Source organism: Hevea brasiliensis, chromosome 3 (assembly GCF_030052815.1).
Source record: "Hevea brasiliensis isolate MT/VB/25A 57/8 chromosome 3, ASM3005281v1, whole genome shotgun sequence".
Taxonomy (NCBI): domain Eukaryota; kingdom Viridiplantae; phylum Streptophyta; class Magnoliopsida; order Malpighiales; family Euphorbiaceae; genus Hevea; species Hevea brasiliensis.
Genome location: NC_079495.1, coordinates 117,381,045 through 117,407,296, shown reverse-complemented (window position 1 = coordinate 117,407,296; position 26,252 = coordinate 117,381,045). Strand labels below are relative to the sequence as shown.

Below are 26,252 nucleotides of genomic sequence, written 5' to 3'. Positions count from 1 at the left end.
CTTAATGTGGCACAGTTTGTTACACTCATAACAAACTATTTCACTTGAATGATTTGGAGTCTTTGGAGCATATTTCTTTGTGAACTTCTTGTATTTGCTTCCACCTTTTCTAAATGCTCTTTTGAATCTTTTGACTATCATAGCCATATCTTCATCATCATCACTTGAAGCACTTGAATCATCACTTGAATTAGCTTTAAGAGCAACATTTTTCTTTTCTCATCTACTTTTCTGATATGAAAGCTATCCCTTTCTTTTTCTTTTGATCACCTTCATTCTCATCTTTCTTATAAATCATCTCATGTGCAATGAGAGAACCAATCACTCATCATAGGTGTATTTTCCAAATCCTTGGTGTCTTGAATAATGAGTTTTGCTTCCCACGTCTTTGGAAGAGACCTCGGAATTTTCTTTACAAGTTCTTGTTCTTCAAATCTCTTTCCAAGAGCTTTAAGTAGATTAACAAGGTCAGAACTGTACTCATTTCAAAGAATGGTTTCACCAGATTTCATCTCAAATAATTCATAATCTCGGATGAGGAGGTTTGCCTTTGACTCTTTTACCACATCGTTCCTTCATATGTGACTTCTAGTTTGTCCCATATTTCTTTTGCGATTTGACATCCCTGAAACACGGTTATACTCATTAATATCAAGAGCACAATGAAGAATATTAATAGCCTTAGCATTTGTAGAAATTTTCTTCCAATCATTATCATCAAATTCAACTTCAGCTTTAGGAATTTGTACAGTTCCTTCACTGGTTTTATAAGGAATATAAGGACCATCTTTAACTATTCTCCAAGCATCAATGTCAATGATTGTATAAAGTTTCTCATTCTAGTTTTCCAAAAGGAGTAATTTGTGCCATTAAAAGTGGTGGTCTAGTGATGGAATAACCTTCACTAAGGGGGTGTATACCACAGTAATTTCTAGATGAACTAGCCATGTGTGTGGATCACTCTAAGGGGTTTAATCTCAAGCAAGAGAGACAAGCTCGATACCAAATTGATGTCCCAAAATATGTCCAAGAGGGGGTGAATTGACTTTAAAACAATTTTGGTTCTTGCTCAAAACCTTTGAAAATTGCATAGGTTCAACTAAATTATCTAATGTGAAAATGAACAATATAGCTCTATTGACAAGTTGACTCAATGTTAAGTCAGATATAATCGAGAAATATATCGATGAATCAATACGCTTTTATCACAAAGAACTAGAGCAAGATACCGGATATCCTATCCGACAAAGACAACAGATAACCAAATGTAATATATCGATATCAAGAAATTTTGCAAGAAACTATTTTTCTCGCATACAAAGAAAATCAACAAAGATATGATATCAATTTTCATATCAAGAAAAGCATATCATTCATAAAATTAAAATTGCATAAATGTAAAGAGCAAGGGTTGAGAAAATGAACATCGAAATTTTTATAGTGGTTCTGGCTTTAACTAGCCTACATCCACTCTCTCAAAGATCACACTTTGAGTCTTCACTCCACTATTCTTCTCTTTTCAAGGCAAGAGACAAAGCCCTTTACAAATCTTCTCAACAAAGCTTTTACAAGTAGATTCACACATATACCAAGTGTTATCCCAAACACTAATCACAACCAAGATTCAATAGGTGCTTGAATGACCTCTCACAAATGATAATAATGTGTTGAAAAAACTCACTCTCACTCAATTACAACAAAGAACTATAAAGAAGAGTTGAGTAAATAAGCCAATGATGAGCAATAAATCACTTTGAGCACTTTGAATGAAAGCTTTAAAGATTTTGAACGAGAGGGACTTTCATTAAGTGCAAAATGGCCAAAGGAAGGTGTATTTATAGCTTTGGAACGTTTGTTACCGCAGAACCCATTTGAACGTTACAAATACGAATTTCAAGAAAATAGCCGTTATTTTGTCGTTTCTGCGATGTTGTGCAGAGTTCAAACAGCTTAGCGTACTTGAGAAAATAGCAAACCAGCTTAGCATACTAAAATCGTGAGCAAAACCAGCTTAGCATACCAGAAAACTTTTCTCGCATAACTTTCAAAACTATAAAACTTTACACCAAATCATAGTCAAACACTTTTGGGCCAAGAATGATATTTAAAAAGAAAATCTTTTGAGGATTAAAAATAAGCATCATTGACTTTTACTCCTCAATTCTTTTCACAAGAAATCCTAAGAAATAAAACTAACTTCTATACTAGATGTACCTTCAAATCTGATTTTCAATGCAGCCTTGGAAGGTAACCTTTTCTTCTTTTATCTCTTTTGCTTCGTCTTGTGTTATCCTTAGAATGTCATCTTTTCTTCATAAGGACCAATCCATTATAAAATCCTTTTGACCTTCTTCTTTGAGATACACAACACTTAAAACAATGTTAGTTTGATTCTAGTTGAGTTTTGGTATCATCAAAATCTATGCTCCTTTGAGCTTGTGGGGTCAACAAATATATTATACCAAAAAAAAAAAGAAAATTTAAATGTTAAACACCTTCCTCTAAACCATTTCAAAATGAAAAAATTCAATAATTTTAACCAATGAAATAAAAGTTCTTTACACAAACAAAAGAATAAAAAGAAGAGAAACAAGGATTAGAGAAAATATAGGTAGAAAAGTTTTTCACTATGCCATTTATTTAATGTGTTAATGCAAAATTTCTTTTATAATTTTAAGCAGCAATAGTCCCATCAACAATAGTCTCAAGATCAAATTGCATAATCTATAGTTGATATCACCACCCTAACAATTCTACCAATATTCAGTAGATGTTTGGATCCACCACATAGTGACCAACCAACCACACAAAGAAAAAACTCAAGGTAAACATTAAAAAAAAAAAAAAAAAAATTAAAGTGTAGATAGATAGCATGAGTAAGAGAAGAAGAGAAAAGAAGGAGAGGAGGAGGAGGAGGAGGAGGAGAGAAGAAAAAAATTATAAAGAAACAAAAATTTAAAAAAAATTAAAGTGCAGATTTTCTGCAGATGGCATGAGCAAGAGAAGAAGAGAAGACAAGGATAGGAGAAAAAGGAGAAAAAAGAAGAAAAAAATTACAAAGAAAAAAAGGGCCTATGCAGGTGCTATTTTGCTGCGCCATATAAGAAGAGAAGAGAAGAGAAGAGAAGAGAAAGAGAGAGGAAGGACGAGAGAAAATTACTTGCACGTGTTGTTATGGTGTGACCCTATTTTCTAGCAGCTGGTAGCATCAAAATGAGAAGTTAGGGTTGCATTCTTCTTAATCTTTGCTTTTAAATTAATAAAAAAAAGAATATATTTGTTATATGCATGAGGCAGCACCTCCCAACACCTAGCGCGATCACCTTTTGGCCCAAGGCGATCACCTTTTCAAATCCAAGTGATCCTTAGTTAGGCGAGTCGCTACTTTGACACCTTCAAGCACCCCTAACGATACTGAACTTGACTCAACTGTATTTTCACTCTTCTAGCTCCAACAATTTCAATCACCTTGCATTCCTAAGAGAAGGCGAAAGAGCCCTTCCTTGCCGCCATCCATCATTGGAATAGAGGAGAGAGAAAATCTCTCTCCTCCTTAACCATTTGATCAGATTCCAATGAATGTAGTCATCACTCGGATGATCCAAGACCACTGATGACTCCTCTTGACGTAAGCTTCGATTTGATAATAATCATGCCTTGATTAGACACCGAATAAAGAAGATACTTATTGGACGACCAAGATCGATTAGTAAGATTTTAGCCCCTTTGGAATGCTATTTTTGAAAACTAACTATGCCACAGTGATTGATGTGTTTTGGGTTTTGTGTAAGTACCTCCAGATTAGCAATAAGTTTCAAGTAATGGGACCATATTTCAGGACAAATTGAAGCTCCCTATGGGTTGTCCTAAAAGGTAGCCAATATTTTACTCATTTCTAGCATTTTTAGATAGTCCAAATGCATTTTAGGTAGCAGAATAAGTATTGGTAAGTACGAAACCACCTTGGGTAATTTGGACCTAGAACTAGAATGGTCAATTAATTAATAAAATATTTCTGAATTAATAAAATTAATTAAATTAAATTTAATTTAAAAAAGACGATGTAAAGGATTTCCATAGATATTTTTATAATTATTAGAGCTATTAACTTAACTAATTAGATTGTAGAAGAATTAGGAGCCTGAGCTGGACTTAGAGAACTAGTATTCTTGTAAGCCCTAAATGGGCAATGGGCAATGTAATGTTGTTGTGGGCTTGAGGCCATGTTACTGCTTTGCAGAGAGGCAAAATTTTGACAAATCCATGGGATTAAAATTCTATTTTTATTGTTGTAATCAAGTATTGGTCAATTGTCTAACAGTATGTTAGTATGTCTACATAGGTGAACCGAAATTTTGTCCCATATCAATAAAATAATTTTTTGCAAATCTAAATACACAAATTCATTCAAATCATTCAAAGATGAGGACACATATACTCATTCAAAAAGTTGAATTATTTGACCCATATGACTCACCTTTGCCATTAGTTTTGCAAAAGGAAGACAACCCACATTTGCAACTACATTTGTAGTTGTAAATGTTCGAGCACAAGGGACAGCGATAGGATCAGTTTATGGAATCCCGTGTTCCTTCAATTTCAAGAAATTTGTGGACTTTAGGTTCTCACTTCTTCTCCCTTGGATCATAAAACCAATTTTCCAAGGCATAGGAGAATGCGTGGGCATTGGCCAAACCAATCGTAGGAACTGCAAGCGAATTTGCAATTGCAAGAATCACCGACTTTCATTCTATTAATCTACTTTATTATGGTAGAGATCCTACTGCAAACAGCCAGAGCTGGACTAGCAACTCTGGCAAAAATTGAACTTGTGTGGAGTTTAAGGGTACTCCGAGATTGCATTGAGGATGTTACAGCAGGCACGTAAATCTAAAGAATACACACAATTACACAATCACATAATATAAGAAAAGAGAAGAAAAATAACACAGAATTTATGTGGCTCGACCGTAAAGTCTATGTTCATGGCAAGACAAGAGAAAAAGTTTCTACTCAACTCAACTCAACTAAGCCTTTATCCTAAAAATTTGGGGTTGGCTATATGGATTCGCTTTTTCCACTCTGAACGATTTTGGGTTAAATCCTCAGAAATGTGTAATGCTTCTAGATCATGTTGTACTACTCTCCTCCAAGTCAATTTAGGTCTACCCCTTTTTTTCTTTCTATCCTCTAACCTAATGTGCTCTACTTGTCTAACTGAAGCCTCCGTATGTCTACGCTTCACGTGACCAAACCGCCTCAATCTCCCTTCTCTCAACTTATCTTCAATTGGCACCACTCCTACCTTTTCTCTAATACTCTCATTACGAACTTTATCTAGTCTAGTATGGCCACTCATCCACCTTAACATTCTCATCTCTGCAACTCTTATCTTAGATGCATACGACTCTTTCAGTGCCCAACACTCACTACCATATAACATAGCCGATCTTATAGCTGTATGATAAAATTTTCCTTTCAATTTATTGGGAATCTTACGATCACATAAAACTCCCGTGGCACGTTTCCACTTCAACCATCCGGCTTTAATCCTATGACTAACATCCTCCATCTACTTGAAGGACTGAGCCTAGATATTTAAAGTGATTACTTTGGAACAGTACCACTCCATTCAAACTAACTCATTACCTATCACCAGTTTGGCCTTCACTGAACTTGCAATGCATGTATTCTGTCTTCGTTTTACTTAACTTAAAACCCTTTGACTCTAAAGTACTTCTCCAAAGTTCTAGCTTTCTATTAACTCCTTCTCGTGTCTCATCTATCAAAACAATATCATCCGCAAACATCATGCACCAAGGAATACTCTCTTGTATATGTTTCGTCAGTTCATCTAAAACTAATGTAAAAAGGTAAGGGCTTATGGCTGATCCTTGGTGTAATCCAATTGAGATCGGAAAATCTCTTGTGTCCCCTCCCACTGTGCGCACAATTGTAGTTGTTCCTTCGTACATATCTTTCAATACTTGTATGTACCTAATAAATACCCTCTTTTGTTCTAACACATTCCATAAGACCTCTCTTGGAACACTATCATAAGCCTTCTCCAAATCAATAAAAACCATGTGTAGATCTTTCTTCACATCTCTATATTTCTCCATCAAGCTTCTAATGAGAAAGATCGCTTCCATAGTTGAGCAATGGGCATGAAACCAAATTGATTGAGAGAGATAGAAGTATCATGACGTAGTCGATGCTCCACAACTCTCTCCCACAACTTCATAGTATGGCTCATGAGTTTAATTCCCCTATAGTTTGAGCAACTCTGTATGTCTCCCTTATTTTTAAAAATAGGTACTAAAATACTCTTCCTCCATTCATCAGGCATTTTCTTTGAGTTTAGAATCTTATTAAATAATTTAGTTAACCATGTCACTCCCATATCTCCCAAATACTTCCACACTTTAATTGGTATTTCATCGGGTCCACAGGCTTTACCCTCTTTCATTCTCTTAAGTGCTTCCTTTACTTCTAAAGATCGAATCCTTCTAGTATAATTCACATTCTTTTCTATTGTTCTATAATCTATATTCACGCTATTACCATTTTGACTATTATTAAAAAGATCCTTAAAATAATTTCTCCATCTTTCTTTAATGTCCTCATCTTTTATCAACACTTTTCCTTCTTTATCCTTAATGCACCTAACTTGATTGAGATCTTGACATTTCCTTTCTCTCCTCCTTGCTAGTCTATAAATATGTTTCTCCCCTTCTTTAGTTTCAAGTTTCTCATATAACTTTTCAAAGGCCTTTTTTGCCTCTTTCTTTGCTATCTTGTACTGTTCATATGCCTCATTATTATTACATTTAGGTAATTTCTTATACCATTCCCTTTTTCTCTTCACTGCCTTTTGTACTTCCTCATTCCACCACCATCTCTCTTTTGATGGTGGTCCATATCCTTTAGACTCTCCAAGTACTTTTCTACCTACTTCTCTAATCTTTGATGCCATCTGTATCCACATATCATTAGCCTCCATATCCAGCTTCCATACTTCGGACTCAAGAAGCTCATTTTTGAACTTCACTTGCTTTACTCCTTTGAACTCCCACCACTTTATTCGAGCTACACTATTTCTTCTGACCTTACTTGAATTGTTCCTAAACTTGACATCCAAAACCACCAACCGATGTTGACTTGTTAAAGCCTCTCCTGAAATGACCTTGCAATCCTTGCATAGAGCTCTATTTGTCTTCCTGGTTAAGAGGAAGTCGATTTGGCTTCTATGTTGCCCACTTTTGAAAGTCACTAAATGTGACTCTCTTTTTATAAAGTAGGTATTTGCTAGTATTAGGTCGTATGCCATAGCAAAATCCAAGATGCTTTTTCCCTCCTCATTTTGACTGCCAAAACCAAAACCAAAACCTCCATGAACATTCTCATAACCTTGTCTATCACTTCCTACATGTCCATTCAAATCTCCACCAATGAAAACATTCTCTTCATTTGGTATGCTTTACATTAAATCATCCATATCTTCCCAAAACCTTTGTTTACTCTCACTGTCTAGTCCTATTTGTGGGGCATAAGCACTAACTATATTTATTGTTTCTCCTTCTAGTACTAGCTTTACTAGTATAATTCTATCTCCTACTCTTTTCACAGCTACTACAGCGTCTTTCAATGTCCTATCTATGATTAAACCCACTCCGTTCTTGTTTCTCTCCTTTTCGGTAAACCACAGTTTGTACCCTGAATTACCCACTTCCTTACTTTTCTCTCCTACCCATTTAGTCTCCTGAATGCAAGCAATATTCACCCTTCTCCTTTCCAAGGTATCCACAAGCTCCATTAATTTTCCTGTAAGTGATCCAACATTCCAAGTACCAACCCTAATCCTCCTCCTATCCTGCTCCTTCCTAATTGGTCTCCTTCTATGATATCTTCTATTGTTTTCTATGTTTGTCTTGTGTTCTGTTCCACTATTTGTTCTACTATCTGTCCTATGGACTAACTTCTTTACCCACACCCGTCCATGATGTGGGAACCCTTGCTCACTTAACACCACACCCGGGCGCCGGCATGGAGCGTCGCTTTCGGTGAACGCCCTACACCCTTGCATATTTATCACTACACCCGGGCTCCGATGTAGCGCGTCGTTAGTAGAGGACGCCCCAACGTTTATATCATTTGAATCCATATTATAGGGTGTGACGAAATTTTTACGCTGGTTGTCACCTACCGCAACCCTCCTCCTTTATCCGGGCTTGGGACCGGCTAAGTGCAAACTACTTAGGCGGAGTTACAAGAGAAAAAGTTTCACTATAATAAAAAAATTAAGATACAACCACTCAGAACTTTCAAATCCTAACCCCAGTGTGTTTTCTAACTCACAACTCTACTGGAAAGGGTAAAATATTATAATATTTATACTAGCTCATTCTATTGCCCTCGCACCACCAACAAGATCAACGGTTCACTTTTTATCTCAAACAAGTCGTAGTGCGAAACTTTCTAGTCGAGTGACAATTCGAATCTATAAAAACATATCCAAAATTCAAGTCACATAAAAAATAACAGAGGATATTTTTATTCCTCATTAGTTCATTTTGCTTTGAGATAAATGCAGAAGACTGAAATCTCAATATCAATGAAATGGAGAAATTCATTGCTAAAGCTACATTGAAGCCTAGTTTTTGGTTATTGACTTTTCATGGTGCTTGTTATGATAAACTCTTGAGATATTAAAGATATATGCAAGTCCTCTTAACTGTTTGCAACCTATGACATTGAAAGTCTCTCATAAATATCTGATAAGTTAGGGTTGCATTGGAAGGAGATAGGATAACACATTAACTAAGAACTAGAACATTTTCAAGAAAAGATTTGCCCTTCACTTAGATGCCTTGAAGAGGTGATTTTGATAGTCCCTTGCAATGTTTGAACACGAGTTGCAGAGGAAAAGCATAACTCATGATATTGAATCGGGAAAATCACCATATGCATATGTCTCTTGAAATGTGTGTCCAAAGGCCACAGCAGTTTCAGTCTTTAAGAGATTGTCAGTTCTCATCTTGAGAATTCAAAGTAGCTAATAGGGTTAATGCCTTCTTAGATGAGCAAAAGTTGAGTTGGATGATACTTCGCTTAAGTGGCTTACGATTCTGCATTAGTAATATTAATGACAGAGACAACAAAAATTGCATGGAGGAATCCCACTAGGCAAATTAATTTGTGTGAAATTTCCCATAAAATTAAGACTCTGCATACAAAATAAAAATCTTTACCGCCATGTAGTCTCAAAAGTGTGAGCTTATATATGAAAACCATACAACCAAGTAAAGAAAAATAAAAAGAATCCAATTCAAGTTTTTTTGCTAAATCTTTAACAGAATTGACCACTCCATCAAAGTTATACAACTCTCAATATTAAAAGTATGGGGCTGAACAATAAGGGAAGCAAAAATAGGAATGGGTCCGGATAATATATATCTCACGTAAGAAATACTTAATTTAAATCTTTTAGGGAGCATTATATAGGTTTCCAACAAAAAATGTTCAAACCTGCACCCAAACCACAACAATGGCATTCCCACTAGCACCAAAACCATGGCCAAAGAAATAGTTGGACCAGCAGCTCATTTAACATTGTCATATTTAACACAATTTCCTATAGCAGTTCACATTCACAGCATGAAAATTAATTTAACACAAGGTACCTATGAAAATAGCAGCAAAAAAATTGCACCCACAAGATGCAAATAGCTATTTTAACATAATCAAGTTATATCCATTGATGAAATATCTCAGTCCTCGTAACTAAAACATTGCATATCTAAAAAAACCATAACAAGAAGCCAACAAACCTTAGTTTCCATCATATTTAGGATCAGCCATCACATAATGGTATGCTATTACCAATACAAAAATAAAGATGCCAAGAAAATTGGCAAAGAAGCCCAAGTCTTGATCATCAAACATCTGTAACATCACATCCAAAAACATAAAATAAAAAAATTAAAAAAAAAAACTATCAGTATCTTAATTCAAAATTTCATCCATTTAACAAGTTTAACTAGTATCAGCATAATTAGAAGTATTGATTCTAAATAATGGTTAGATCACATCAGTTTAACTCAGAAAAACTACATTTCTGCAATAGTAGACTATCACACAGATTGCAAATGATATGCACATTCTTATATACTAATGAACCCCATAATATGCAGGAAGACAACACTTTTCAATCTAAAGAAATTTCATACAACATTCAAAAATAGAATTCTGCATTATATCAATTGAGCTGCAGTCAATCTAGCAACGTAATACTCGTGATTAGACTGTCAAATTTCTAACAAGAAAAATATATATATCAAACAAGTTCTTACTATGCATTGATTCCCTGCCTGCCCATTATCGATGAAGGAGCCAATTGTTGAAACCGATAATTAGGTTAAACAAAAAGTACTAAATCGATGCATATTGCATCCTCCACTAAGAGAAATCTAATAAATCGAAGAGGCGTTTAATAAAAACTAACTCATCCCGTAATTGAAATTAGAAATATGCAAAAGTAATTAATTTAGAGATCCAAGCAGCGATCTAACACAATCACGCAACTCTAATTTTAAGAAACAGCAAATGAATCGAAGATCTATAAGCCTTAACAAAAGTTTGAGAGGCCAAGGAGAGGCTTACGGTAGCGCGCAGAGCAGCTGAGATCCAGGAGACTAGCAAAGGTCAAGAGTCGAGACCAACAAAACTAGCGGCTAGCGTTGCGCACGTAATCTGAAGAGCTTGCGACGTGTCGTTTAACGATATGCAAATAATGAAAAATGTTTTGTGTGGCTGTCCAGATTTGAACGTAGGCCTCTACGGCTACAACGTGAAATTCTTGCTACTAAACTACAACCACGAATTGTTTATGTAAAAAAATTTATATTATAATAGACATATAAGTGAGTAATTTTTCTGATTATTTCTTAATAATTTTTATTTTGATATAAAAAAATAAAATAGTAATAATAAAAACAATACATTATGTAATCATATAAGCTATGAAAGTTTTATATTATGATTTTAATAAATTTAATTATGCCTTTGTAAAACTAAATTATGTCTCAATACTTTACATAAAATATCTAAATTTTTAATACATTCTTAAGGATAATTGATTTAAAAGATCAAAATTTTTTTGTGTAGTTTCAATTTTATCAAATTTTTTTTTTAATTTTATTAATTTAATCCATAAGCTTTAATATTATTTTTAAATTTAGCAATCAATAGTTATAAGATTCTTTGGCAACCATTTTTCTTAAATAGTGCCCAACTATAGATTTCAAATTTGGTTATTTATTGGATCAATCATGTTCAAATAGGTATTTTTACCGTTTAAAGAATCATAATAAATCATAATTTTATGAATAAATTTGTTGATGAAATTTTTATATATAAATGATAATTAATATAAATTCATCTATGATAAGAAAGGGAGAAGTCAGCTCTCCTGTTATGTAACTTATTAGTTATATCAGCTCATAATGCTTCCATAAAAAAATGTAAAATTTCCAATTCCTCATGATTTTTTTTTCTTCATGCATTCGCCTCTGTTGATTAATATTTTAGGTTGCATGAATTCACACGAGTTGTTAGGCAAAATGAATTGCAAATAGGGAAAAAGGTTACTTTTAATTCTGAAATTAGGGGGAAAACTTCTTTAAATTCTGCAAATATGGGGAAGAAAAAGGAAAAGAAAGGAAAGATAACTAAGAACATTATCACTTAAGTAGACACAATTGGATTATTCATTTTAATTACACAAGTGACTTCATAACTACAATTTTTATAATGCACAACAATTTTTATCATTTGGATTTGGCCTAAAATAAAGGCCATCTCTACTGTGAAAAATTGCCTCTTTCTGATTGCCTAATAATTGACTGTTTCTTGTATTCCTTGTTCTTCCAAAGAATAATATCTTTGATTAAGAACAGTTGCACACGTTATATTCGATCCCAATATACCATGCAGGATAATATCTTTGAAAAGTCTACATTCTTTTTGCATCTGAATCGTATTCTTTTTGTTTTTTATTCTATGAATCATATTCTATTTCTTTTTATATATTTATTTTTAATTTTGAACTCCTTTCATTTATACATTTCTATGTTTGATATAAGCTGTATGCAATATAATTAAGATTTCTATTGAATTTTAATAAAAAAATTTGGTTGCATTACATTGTATGTATTATGACCTACCAAAAATTTCAATCTGTCATTGTTATGATTAATTTGCACTTCTGCAGTTATCTCTTCAGTTTACTAGCTTTGCATTTAGCATCCACCTTATTGTTATTGGTGTGAGATTGCCCTCAATTCTACCGTATTAAGAGTGTGTTTGACAGAAGATTAAATAATGAAGAGTTAAATATTATCCTCATAAGTTTTAATTTTTAAAGAGTGTAATTATTAACCTAGATCTATCAATATTAGCATTTAATCCCTCAATAGGATATAAATATTAATAAAGTAAAAAGTTAACACAGTCTCTCTAAGTATACAAGGATAATAATTATTCTTATTAACCTCATACTAAACACTTCTTAAGCATTAAAATTATCCTGACCATATCCAAATACGATTAGGGGCCTTGAGCTAATGAAAACAAGTGTATTACCCATTCATTATAACTCTTTAAAAGTAACGAAGTGTAACTCACGCATTACATATAATTTCTGCAAGATTAAGCTTACAAATAGGCTGGCCTCGACGCTGCAGGTGATTGGTGAGCCGACCACGGTAAAGGAACCCAGTTCTACGGTGCATAATTCCGGCAGGCATTATATTACCAAACTGAATGCAAAGGAAAAGAATCTGCTACTAGGCCTAAATTCAGAGTTTACTTGCAAAACCATAATCTTCATTCACACACCAAGGACACATGTAAACGCTATTCAAGCTGTGAACAATAGGTAGTTAGGCAAGGTGCAAAAACACATTACACTATTGATTGATTTCAGAAAGTAGCTTTTCAAGTGAATCATTTGTAAGAGGGATATATAAACAATCTTGGCCATCACTACGCCTTCTGGTCTTCACCAACTCGTGATCCTTGAATTCTGTCAAATGGGAGTTAAGGGTAACCTGGCTACTCACAAGGAAGCGCTCTCTGGAGATTGTATATAGATTATCAAAAGGCATGCCTGAGAATGACAAATGAAATGGAACATATAAGACATAATATGTGTTTCACAAATGAAATGGAACATATAAGACTTTATATGAAACATCCAAACCATAAGTAGTTACTTGCCTTCTTCAGGGTGCGACCGTTGATATTCTGCAAGAATTTTGAACACACTCTGAGCATTGGGTGTCAAACTCTGTAAAACTATTGCAGCTGTTTTGGCACTCTGGGATGTATTGCTGTGTGCAAGAATCAAAGGAAAGAAGATTCCTTCAACCTTATATGGTGCATAGGTGGGAACATGGTACCAATACCAGTTAAATTGTGTGTGAACCATCTTCTTGTCCCACACTACCAACAAACCCAGGATGTGCTTGTTAGCTTCAAAGATAATGCAAAACTAAATATGGACAATTGAACATAATACTAAAAGATCAATGAAGAAAAGAAAATATAAAAAGGCTTAATTCTTTCTGCCTTTTGGAAAATATTTCCTAGAAAACATTTTCAGCATTTTTTTTATGTTCAGAATGCAACTAAGTCATTTGAAGCAAAATGACCTAAATTTTACATGGAAAGTCACTTTCCAGACTTTCACAAATTTAGAAAGATGGAAGGAATTTCAAGGAAATACATAGACACATATACTCATAAGGTTACTGATCACATCCAACCATGATCATCTACAGCAAACTCAAGTCACCTGCTGCCACTGCTAATTTCCAGTGACGACCATAATTCACCCTTTTCAATTTTCTCTCTTTTTAAACTATAAATTGGGAAAAAATATTCAAACTTTTTTCATATATTTAGTTATTGAAAGGAAATTAATATTTTCAAATGCACTCTTCAAATGCTAAAATTATTTCTAACTAATTTTTGAATATTGCAATCAAATAGTAGTAGTACAAAAGTTATTTTCTCATAAAATATTTTCCACAAATAAGTTATTTCAGCAAATAGATGGAGCAAAAGAGTTAGAAGGAAGTTTTGCTCTTTAATAAAAGGAAGGATCAAAAGGAATCACATAGTGCACCTATCCATATCACGCCATAGATAGAAACAAGAAGGAAGTTTTGCATCTATCATTGGTTTGCCATGAATACATCCACCATTATTCAGGAGACATTCAAAAAGTGAATATTCAGGTACATTCAAAAAATGAATATTCAGGTTTTTAGAATTAACCAGATAAAATGAATAGAGCCACCTAAGTTCCATTCTATTGAAGCATTTGGAGGAAAATAAAGCAAAAAGTTGCACTAGTAATAAACATGTTAAACATAACCAACATCTTGTCCACAAATAACAGACAATGAAAAGAAAACACTTACAGAGAGGTGCATTGACATGGTCAACAGTGGCAATGGTACGGATATTCGAACAAGAAGCAATTCGAGCAAGATACTGTTGGCTTTCAGAATCTCTTAACCCAGGCCCATCAATGTTATGAATGACAACACATATAAAAGAATCATTTTCCTCTGCCTCTGATTTATCCAAAAATGCAAGAAGATCGTCCACCGATCGAGAATTGAATGGCTGTTGAACTTTTTGTAAAATCCTCGATGAAGTCCTTTGTCTGGTTTTCAACTGATCCCACCACACTTCAGCTAAGGTTATCATGACCTAAAAGCATGACACTATTTTAAATGAGCATGATGCAAACAAACAGAGTAAAAAAAAAAAATTAAAGATAACATAGTGCGCCTCCTGTGCTTATGCCCCAAACCAGCAAATAGAAGGAAAAGGAATGATCTTAAATGTGACAGGGAAAAATGGAGACTTCAGTTTTGAGCATAGCATACGTTTTGTTATTCTTGCGTCCAGAGACCGGAGATGTGCAAATTAATAATTTCATTCTAGAATTATGTCCAAGTGAATGGTACCTGTTTTAGATTAATCGACTGAAGATACCCATTGATTACAACCACAGGATACTCTGCCAATGCTGTTGAAGCAAAAGATTCAATTAAAGCCTTCTTAGATCCAAATCCATGCATTAGAAGGCCAAAACCACACCTAATTCGTAATAAAGAACAAATCAAAACATTAATGAAATGTCAAATGATTTTACAAAACCCTCTTAATCGACAAAAGAACTATGAGAAAAACGAGCACACTGAAATTAGTGGGGCCATGCGGCCATCTATGCAAAACCACAAACTAGTTGCATTGTAAGGAAGAGAAATGGTGTCTCAGACTAAAAGCAGTAACCACCTAAACTGCTAGTGAATGCACCTCTTTGTAAATCCCTTTGTTGATATCAACAAAATTAGACAATTCCTACTAAACTTGATTCCATCCAGTTTCCTGAACTGGATGTCTATTAATTGCTTCATCTTGCCTATGCAGCTACTCTTTTGGGCAAGAAAGGAAAAACCCTTATAATAATCTCTTGCCCTCTTCATGTGCATCATATATGTATATGCATTTCATTATAGGATACCTATTTCAATATTCATGGCATGATTACTTCAATATAAATTCAACGAACGCCAATTAAAAACTTTGATAATGCAGCAAAGAGTAATACCAACCTGAGCTCAAAAACCCATCGGGGATATAGCTTCTTATAACTATTCACAAGAGCAATAGTCTCTTTCTCATGCTTTGGTTCAATATTAGCTACAGCTGCTCTCAGCTCCTGCACAAAATAAGGAAGACAAAAAAAAGCCATTAATCCCTGAAACAAAACGAAGACAAGAAGAAATGTGTTATTAGGGGAAGTTAGAGACGGAACCTGTTCATCAACCAGATCAATATCAGAAATCTTGCGGGTTGATTTCTTACCCGAACTCTCTTTTGCGAGAAAGTAATTCCTCGAGAACTCAAATTCCTCTTCATCACCATTGTTAATATCCATGATTTAAGGAATCAAACCAAATAAGAAAATGGTACACAGGAATTTTGATGGGCAGTGTCGATTATTGGTGTCCTGGCGGGCGGCAGGGAGGCAGGCAGTGATGCGGTGGGATTTCAAAACTCAACTTGGTTCCACAACTTCTAGCCACGGCCAATTGGGTCCGATATCAGACAAGAATCGGAGCCGGTGCTACACGCCCTAAATCTATCGTTTATATGGACAAAAGTGTTTTGGCCCTTAAAGCACGGCCTTATTAAAATGCTTTGAAGTCTAACCAAACTCTTTCGAATTTTAAAATAGATGAAATAAGCTTGTATTATTTTCGATGATAAATAAGCTTTTAACTTTTTAAAAATTGATAAAAAATTAAATTATAATTTATTTCTAATATAAATATAGCCAAGATTATACAAATAGATTTTTTAGTGCATGAGTCTCTATTAGTAATTATGTATTTCTTATTTGTAACATCTCAATAAGCATTTGCTGCATGTTGAAGTGAATTAATAAGTTGTTTTTTTCTCAAATAATTCAAAAAACTTTTTTACAGATTCATCATCTTTTTCATAGTTTATGTAGAGAAATTTCTAGAATTATTTGATAAAAATAACTTATCAATTTGCTTAAAGGTGCAACAGATATCCACCAGATGTTATAAATTATAGGTGTTAATTATATAATACGTCATATTAATATCTTAGTATTATAGTCTATGACTATATTTGTTTGTAAAACTTAAATTTACGTTGCTTAAAACAAGAAAAAAAGGGTAAACTATAATTTAATCACTCATATTTACTTAACTTATAATTTAGTTCTTATAATTTCATAATCAAGTAATTTAATTCCTAATATTTTAATAAAACTACAAGTTAGTTCCTACCGTTATAATTTCAGTTAAGTTGCCATTAATTTTAATAAAAATAATCAAAATATCCTTAACTCTGTTTTCAATATGAAAACAATTTAACCCCTAAGGTTTTATTTTATAGACAATTTAGCCCTTGAGATTTGGTTAAATATATAACTTAACCCTTGTAGTTTTAAAATCAATAATTTAGTCATTGACATTTTAATAAAATTATAAGTTAGTTCTTACCATTAGAATCATAGTTAATTCCCCATTAAATTTAGCAACATTGACCAAACTACTTTTGACTCTATTTTCAATATGAAACAATTTAGTCCCTGATGTTTTATTTTATTAACAATTTGCACCCAAATTCATATTTTATTTTTCTTTTTTTTTTCTCTTTTTTATATCTAATATAATAAAATATTTTATATATATATACATAATTATTTATATGTTATTAACATAATAATGACGAGTAGAATTTTACAAAATTATAAGAGCTTATTTATCAATGGCTATAATATTTGAGGATTAATTGGCAAAATATATGGATAATTTTGTAACTAACCAAAATTTTTAGAATCTTAAAGTAATTAATCCATATTTTAAATTATTATAATTTAAATTTAATTTTTTTTTTAATTTAATGAAACTCACATTTTAAAAATACATGAACTAAATTGTTAATAAAAACAAAATCTCATTAACGAAATTGTTAATAATATAAAACCTTAGAACTACATTGTTTTCAAATTGAAAATAGAATTAAGAGTATTTTTGTCAGTTTTGCTAAAATTAACAATAACTTAACTAAAATTCTAATAGTAAGGACTAATTTGTAGATTTATTAAAATGTCAGAAACTAAATTATTTGGTTTTAAAACTGTAAGGACCAAGTTGTTGGTTTAACTAAACCTAATAAACTAAATTATAGTTCATCCAAAAAAAATGATATCCTAAGTTACTGAAAGGTAATTCTGAACTAAAATGGTTCCATTTTATTAACAAACAATAAATTTGCCGATAAATGCTAAATTTGCTTAAAATCAACAACCACTTGTTTCCATTTTTAGTGAGAGAGTTGATTAAGTGGCATATAAGCTTTGTTTAGAATAAAATCATTTATAAGAAAATTATTCGGTTGAATTTTCACATAATCAAACTTGATTTATATTTTTTTGAAAATGAAAATTTTTTAAAGTAAAAAGAATTGAATTTTTTCATTCCTAAGAAATCAGTTGAATAAAATCTTTGTAAAATTTTAAATTTCAAATAGGAGAATATAAGTCGGTAAATTAGAATTCTAGTGATAACCGAGGGCCTAAAATTACTATTACATAACCTACACTTTTTATATTCCAACTCTTCGTACTTTTCTTTCTTCAACCCTCATTTCTTACCTTTTATGCACAAATAAATGTTATATATAACTTATATGTTAGGTAGTAAAAAGAGAAAGAATTCCTCCATTATTAAAATATAAGAGAGCGAAGAAGTGGAAAAAAATGAAATATATAAAATTATATTTATTTAAATAAATATATATTATTCTAAGATGGCACTTGACATGTATGTGTGTGAAATAAAATAATTATTTTATTCTAATTTTCATAAATAAATTACAAACAGCTATATTTGTTCACAAGTAGATGTGTCTCTTAATAAACAAACATGTCTATTATGTACAAATAGTCACAACTGTTTGGAGAGGTGTCATAAACAGGATATATGTATTATACATAAACAGTAATATTTATTAGAAAAGATACCAATTTAAAATAAATAGTTATGTCTGTTGGAAATAGACAGATGTGTCTGTCTAGAAAGGTGTCATGACTTTTCATTGTCTATAAATATGATGAATTGTTTAATTCAAATATATTACTTCTATTTCTTCTTCTTCTCCTCTTGTCTCTCTAATTTTTGTTCATTTAAAAAGTTCTTAAGGGAAATTTTCAAAAATTGCTGCTTGCAGATTTCTAGCTTTGTTGTATCTAGAGGTATACTGCCATAACCTTGCAATAATTTAGTGAGAGCAATTAATACCTTAAAGATAATGATTTACATGCCTCAAAACTTATTCTACACCCATTATCTCAATAATATAACACTACAACAACCATCTCTATGGCTACTAAAGGAGACAATTTTGTCATCTATAACATTAAGCTTGAGAAATTGCTTTGTATGCAAGGAGGCATGGGAGAGGCTAGCTATGCCAATAACTCCTAGGTTGCTATTTTCTCCATTTATTTATAATCTTTAATCTATATATCTTCTTATGTTTTCTTTTCTTTGTACTGCAAAGTATGGGTTATTTTATCTTTCTCCTTCTCTCCTCATCGATCTAATATAAGATTATTAATGATTTTTAATTTACTTTTATATTAATTTAAGCAACTGTCAGTTGCTAATTTAACTAATAAATTGTTTAAGTACTAATGAGTTATATACCTATGATTGATATTGTTAACATGTTATTAATGTTCTTAAAGTTCTTGTATGTTTAATTAATTAGCATAATTGGGGTTAAATTCTTTAGAAAAAAAAAACTTTAATTATCCATGCAAGCCTTATGTGCCTAATCAATGCTTCACCTTCTTGAAGAAACCCTATATACGTTGCAACTCAATTCCCTCGATGTACCATTTCAGGTGGTGGATTTATATGCTCTTCTGAAAACAACACACAATACATAATTGATGTGTTGTATATTGTGGAATTGTGTAAACTACAAAGAAATAAAGCAAACACATAAAATACTAATATCTACATGATTCACCCTCTTCACATAGGGCTATATCTACTGACATGCCATTATTCACTATAATCAAATAATAAATTATCAATTATAAGTTCAAAACTATACTACCCATTAACCCAATTACACCCAAGATAACACTTACATCAAATTACTCATAGTAAATATATTAGTTAGCTCTCTCATTCTCTTCTAGACATAACCTAATATATTTAATATTTTAACTACTGTGCCACAAAGAGTGTCTTTAACTATAATGGGCTATAATCCTTTCTTCTTGAATTATGCCATTTCTTCATCTTAGGCCAAAGCCTTTTTCTCTTTATAGGACTGCAATGGACAAGATCCTCTCATCAATAGGCAGAGCCAAATCCTTAGCAATTGGCAAAGCCTTTTTCTATAGTGAGCGATAGCTCACACTAGGAGCTGAAAGCCAAATAACCTTTATACCATTCTTTTATTTATAGTATTAGTCACTCCAATCCTAATTTTATTAGGAATCTTGCTCAATTTAGGAACAATACTAAAATAGGAGTTTTACTGTATATAGGAAATATATGTTCATCCTATTGAGGAATATTTCTCCTACTCAAATTATTAGGAAATGGTTTCCAAAATCAATTAGGATTTTAGATCATAAATCTAATATGATGTCATCATGAAACACATGATCAAGCGATAGGAGTCATTAAAACTTGAGCTGCCTTAGTTTTTTTGTTTTTTTTGGGTTTTTTTTTTTTTTCTGATCTCCCAAGCAATGACTTCAACACTCTTTTCCAACTCCATCCACCCTTGGTTGCCAATTATGGGGAAACATGGAAAAGTGTCCAATTGCTAGTGGCCACCAAAATTATTTTGCACCTCACTACAAAAAATTAAACAAATAGCTACTAATATTACCAACAAAAAAAAATTTGTAGGTAAATACCGACTATTCACCGACTAAAAAAATGTTAAATTAAATTACCAAATACAAATTATTTATATCGACTAAATTACCTACTATTTACCAATCATATTTTACCGACTAAAATATTTAGTTGCTAATTATGGCGTGCAAAGTATAGCTACTAATGTTAGTACTTTACCCACCAAATTTTAGTTGGTACATTATTGGGAAGAAAATAAATATTATATAAATTATTTTTTAGCGACTATAAAACGTTTAGTTGGTAATATGTAAAAATTTAGTTGGTAATTTACCAACCACTTAGCGTTTAGTAGGTACTTTTACAATGTAAATATTACTTTACCGACTATTTATACGCATAGCAGGTAATTTACTGACTATAAAAGTTGTAGTAAGTAATGTTAAAAAAAAATGAGTTTTAGTAAAAGTAAATATAAATAAAACATGTATTCGCGACTATTTCTATGCTTAGTAGGTAATTTACTGACTAATCCCTGGTTAGTAGGTAAATTGACAAAGAACTTTGTATTTTAATAAACGTAAATATAATTTCAAGAAAAATTTTAGCATCTATTCTCTTTATTAGTAGCTATTTTACCGACTAAATGGTTTTAGTAGGTATGATATGGAAGAATTAAGTATTTTAGTAAAAAAAAAATATAAATTGATCAAAATAATTAGCTACTATAGCAAGGCGTAGTGGTTAATTTACAGACTAATATAGAATTAGTAGCTATTGTAATAAATATTACTATATTTTAGCAAAAGAAAATATAAATTGATCAAAATAATTAGCTACTATTACAAGGCGTAGTAGGTAATTTATCGACTAATATAAAATTAGTAGCTATTGTAATAATTATTATTATATTTTAGCAAAAGAAAATATAAATTGATCAAAATAAGTAGCTACTATTGCAAGGCATAGTAAGTAATTTACCGACTAAAATGTATTAGTAGCTATTTTAATAAATATTATTATATTTTAGCAAAAGAAAATATAAATTAATCAAAATAATTAGCTACAATGATGGGTCGTAGTAGATAATTTACCGACTAAAATAATATTAGTAGCTATTTTAATAAATATTATTATATTTTAGCATAAAAAAATATAAATTGATCAAAATAATTAGCTTCTATTTTTGTTGTAGTAGGTAATTTTCTGACTAAAAGAACTTTAATAGCTAGTTTAAGAAATATTGTATTTTAGTTTAAGGTAAAATTTAAAATTTTAAATTTAAAAAAATATAAAAAATAGAGATCTAAATTCCTTATTCATAATGTGTATAAATTTTTTTTTGTAAATTACTTTAATATTTTTAAAATATAAAACTTTTTATTTATTTATATTTTAAATTAAATCAATTCCACCTAACTTTTAATTATAATTAAATATAATCGGAGAAGTTCAACTTCAAACAGTAAAATAATTAAATGTAATTATAATTATATTTAAAGTTAAATAAAATTAATTAAGAAATAAAAACCAAAATTGGATAAAAAAATTAAAGGAAATTGCCTCCTCCTGATTTGAATTCAAAACAATTAGGTCCAGGGAGTAAATGAAATAAACAAATAAATAAAGAAAGAAAGAGTCAAAGCCGTTGCCATGTGCTTGTAGAGCCTACACACAGGCACATATCAACGTGCCCTTGGCTGCTCCTATCTCAGAATTCCATCTATTCTGTTCTCTCTCCACCTCCTCCCCATCCCACCTCCCAATCCACACGACAAGATGACTGAGAAATCCGTGGATTTACCACAGGAATGCTGGGAATTAGTTTTCAATTCCCTCGACCACCATCGTCACTTTGAATCCCTCTCATTGGTCTCCACTTTGTTCCTCTCTATCACCGATCAGCTCCGCCGTACCGTAAAATCTCCTCCTAGGTTGTTCCTTTGCTTCCCCGTCTTCTGGAAAGATTCTCAAATCTGAAAGCAATCAAAATCCGGGAATTCGAGGGTGACCTTAATTCCCTTCTCTATCTAATCTCCAAATCTGGGTTGGACCTCGAAACCCTTGGTTTCTCAAACCAAAGTCACTTTCCCTTAGTTAGTTTGAGGGAATTGGGGTTGAGAATGAGGAATCTAAGGAAACTGAATTGCTCAAAGCTAGGTCATTTTAAATATAGTGATCTATTTGTAATTGGAACTTGTTTGCCATTGCTTGAAGATCTTGATATTAGTTTTGCCCAGTATAATTCTCGTTTTAATCCCAATGGGTCTTTGGATTTGCAATCTTTCTTAGGGGTTGTAACGGATGAAGGGATTGTTGATTTGGCATTAAAGCTCAATAAGCTGCGAAAGATCGACCTTTTCGGTAACCATTTCATTACTGATAAATCCCTTCACGCACTATCGTTGAATTGTGTGTTATTATCAGAAGTTGCGGTTCGTGACTGTGATTTTATCACCCAAAATGGTATTAGTTTGGTTATGAGCAATAGTGCTAACTTGAATTCCATTTCCTTGGATGGTGTTGGAATCCCTTCTATAGATTCATTTTTTATAGAATTGTTTACTTATGCTAAAACTTTATGTGAGCTTCATCTCTCAAATTCATTTATCTCCGACGAATTGCTCTGTTCTATTGCGGGAGCGTGTCTTCCATTAAAGAAGCTAACTATCTCTCAATGCTATAATTTCTCTTTTGTTGGAATTTCCTATTTATTGTATAGGTATCAGTTTCTTGAACACTTAGATGTTCAAGGGGCAAATTTCCTCACTGACAAATCCATGATTGAGCTGTCCAACTTCCTTGGAAAATTGATCTTTATAAATCTTGACTTATGTTCTAAGCTCACGAGTTTGACCTTCTTTGCCCTTGTAAGAAACTGCCCCTTGTTGGAAGATGTGAGAATGGAGAGAACAAACTTGGGGGTGGAAGAGTTTGTGGTGGATTTGGTGATCAATCGCCGAGTGAAATCTCTAAAATTGAGTGGGAATAACAGTTTGAGTGATGAATGTCTCAAAAAGGCTGCGTTATGTTGTCCAAGTTTACAAGTGCTTGAGATTAGCTACTGTCCTGCTATTATAGAAGAAGGGATAAAGGAAGTTTTAAGAAACTGTAGGGAAATTAGGCATTTGGAGATGAACCGATGCATGGGGATAAAGAATCTTGATTTAAACTTTTAACTCCCTAAATTGGAGGTTTTGAAAGTGCAAGGACCAGGCATTGATGATGAAGCATTGGCCATTATTGCAAAAAGATGCCAGAAACTGTTGCATTTGGATTTAGAGGGTTGCTTGAATGTGACATCAAAAGGGGTGAAAGAAGTGGTGCAGAACTGGAAGGTTATCTCGCAAGAGACAAAAGATTTTTATTGGGAAGAATTTAAGGTAACATCATTTTTTCTCTTATGTTGTTTCATATTTCAATATACTTTAATCATTAAAAATATATATTCTTTTTTTTTTCCAGAAAAAATATTTTTAAGATTCTTCTAATGAAGCAGTGATAAAGGATGTATGGAGATTAAAGGTAGCCGAATGCTACAAGGACATGATGACAGATTTGAAAAATTCTAGGAAAAAGCCCTCATATATTTCTAAAGAAATTTGGAAAAATTTTGAGCAGTATTGGAATGACCCCGAGGTCATTCGGGGTCAGAACTATATTTTAGAAATCACCGTGGTGCTGTAAATGCTCCTGGACCATCTACTTACACAGGCGAATCCATAACATATATTGAATGGTCAGATAAATTGGTAATTTTCATAAAAACAGATCACAAGTTTATTATTATATCACAATTTAAACTTAGTTGAAAAAATATATACATACACACACACACACACACGCACACACACACATTAATTATGAGGACAAGGCATATATGATTGTTGATAGAAATATGATGAAATTGTCATGAAAAATTTTGTGGATTATTGTGTGATTGAATTATGGGATTTTTGTTGATTTTTAACAAGGTAAGATGTTAAAATATAGGGGAAACTATATCCGTTTTTATTTTAATTTCATAATAATTACTGTGTGATTGAGTTGTGAGAATTTTATTAATTTATGACAAGGTAAAATGCCAAAATATAGAGAAAATTCTGTTCGTTTATTTTAATTTCATAATAAATTTCAATAATTTATTATATATATACATACAATAATAGTTTATGAAAACTATTTATCTTTTGCTTAAGGAAAAGAATTGGGTCGAAAGCCAACTCCGACTGAGTTGTTTGTCTACACTCACACCCGAAAGCATGACAAGGAGACTTTTGTGAATAAAAAATCTAAAGAGATACATGTACAGTATACTTTTATTTATTTCACCCTAATTATTTTTTTATTGTACTATATGATGAATTAATTATAATTGGTTTTATTTTTTTTTTTTATTACATGAGATGCTATAGTAGCTAGGAGGGAGGAGCTAACACAAATTACACCTGACAACATTGATGAGAACTAACTTTACTTGGATGTTGTCGGAGGCGGTGAGAAGAGACGAAAAGTGTATGGTCTTGGATCTGAATCATCTACCTTTTACCCTTCAATTTGAGCATCTTCGAGTCGGGCTTCTATATCAAGCTCTAGTCAAAATGCTGTCTTACAACAACGAATAAAAGAGTTGGAGAAACAGCTTAAGAATGAGAGGCAAGCTATGACAGATTGTATGGATCAATTGAAATTGCAAATGGAGTTGCAAATGGAGACAAATATGGAACGTATGAGAAGCTCTATAATGGAGGAGGTGATGAGACTAGTTCGAGGTCTACCAACACCTCCATCTACATAAAATTGTGGGTTTAAAATTTTATATTTGACTTATTGAATTTTAGTATGTTTTATTTACAGATATAGATTTTATATTTAATTTGATACATTTAGTAATTATTTTTGTTGTTGAATATTATTATTATTATTATTATTATTATTATTATTATTATTATTAACTTTCAAATTAATCATAAAAAAATTTAAAAAGATTATAAAAAAAATAATAGGTAATTAATATGTATAAAAGAGATCTATAAAATTTAGCTACTTTCCCTTTTGTAGGTAAATAAATTTTAAATAATTAAAAATATTACCGACTAAATTTAAGTTAGCAAATAGTAGGTAATTTCCATTCCTTACCGACTAAATTTTGCATAGTATCGACTATATAATTCGTAGATAAAAGCCGACTCATATTTAAATATTACCGACTATAATCTTAGTAGGTAATTACCGACTAACTTTCAGTTAGTAAATAGTAGCTAACTTTCATTCTACTGTAAAATTTGGTAACAAAATTATCGACTACATCTTGCTTATTGCCGATTATAATTTTAGTCGGTAATTATCAATTAAATATCTGTAGGCAAAAAGTAGCTAACTCGCTTCCTATAATAAGGTTTGGTGACAAAATTACCGACTAAAATCTACATGTTACCGACTATACGTTTAGTAGGTAATTACCGACTAAATGTTAGTAGGCAAAAAGTAGCTAAATCCTTTCTGACCTTATGTCTTGGTGACAAAATTACCAACTAAATTTTTCATATTACCGACAATATGTTTAGTAAGTAATTACCAACAAAAATAATTAGTCAGTAATTGGTAGCGATAATTGTAGACACCATATTTTGGACAAGCTCTAAATGCATAGCCAATCTCCCATTTTAATGTTCTATCCGATCTTTACCGGTTGCCTGACGCTAAGTTATGATCTGAAGATAAATGATAAATTCGATCACATAAATC

General features: G+C 32.1%; 2 protein-coding genes and 1 pseudogene across 3 annotated transcripts; 1 reads left to right on the top strand and 2 right to left on the bottom strand.

Annotated features, from left to right (window-relative positions):
- Nucleotides 1-4,435: 4,435 nt before the first annotated feature.
- LOC110647837 (dolichyl-diphosphooligosaccharide--protein glycosyltransferase subunit 4A) lies at nucleotides 4,436-10,874 on the bottom strand. 2 transcript variants are annotated; one of them, XM_058144724.1, is made up of 3 exons: nucleotides 10,663-10,874; nucleotides 9,831-9,945; nucleotides 4,436-4,708 (listed from the first exon to the last, which is right to left on the bottom strand). In XM_058144724.1, exon 2 carries the CDS (start codon nucleotides 9,943-9,945, stop codon nucleotides 9,832-9,834), a length of 114 nt encoding a protein of 37 aa, XP_058000707.1. In that variant the 5' UTR covers nucleotides 10,663-10,874; the 3' UTR covers nucleotides 4,436-4,708; nucleotide 9,831. The 2 variants fall into 2 exon arrangements, with proteins under 2 accessions (XP_058000707.1, XP_058000706.1); XM_058144723.1 differs by lacking the exons at nucleotides 4,436-4,708; nucleotides 10,663-10,874 and adding an exon at nucleotides 10,353-10,651 and having other exon boundaries at nucleotides 9,693-9,945.
- A 1,969-nt stretch (nucleotides 10,875-12,843) lies between these two features.
- On the bottom strand, nucleotides 12,844-16,261 carry LOC131169198 (origin of replication complex subunit 2-like). The gene is made up of 6 exons (XM_058144722.1): nucleotides 15,896-16,261; nucleotides 15,693-15,799; nucleotides 15,042-15,174; nucleotides 14,487-14,781; nucleotides 13,279-13,503; nucleotides 12,844-13,168 (listed from the first exon to the last, which is right to left on the bottom strand). Exons 1-6 carry the CDS (start codon nucleotides 16,016-16,018, stop codon nucleotides 12,969-12,971), a joined length of 1,083 nt encoding a protein of 360 aa, XP_058000705.1. The 5' UTR covers nucleotides 16,019-16,261; the 3' UTR covers nucleotides 12,844-12,968.
- Nucleotides 16,262-22,283: 6,022 nt separating this feature from the next.
- LOC131178476 (uncharacterized) lies at nucleotides 22,284-25,129 on the top strand (annotated as a pseudogene).
- Nucleotides 25,130-26,252: the final 1,123 nt, after the last annotated feature.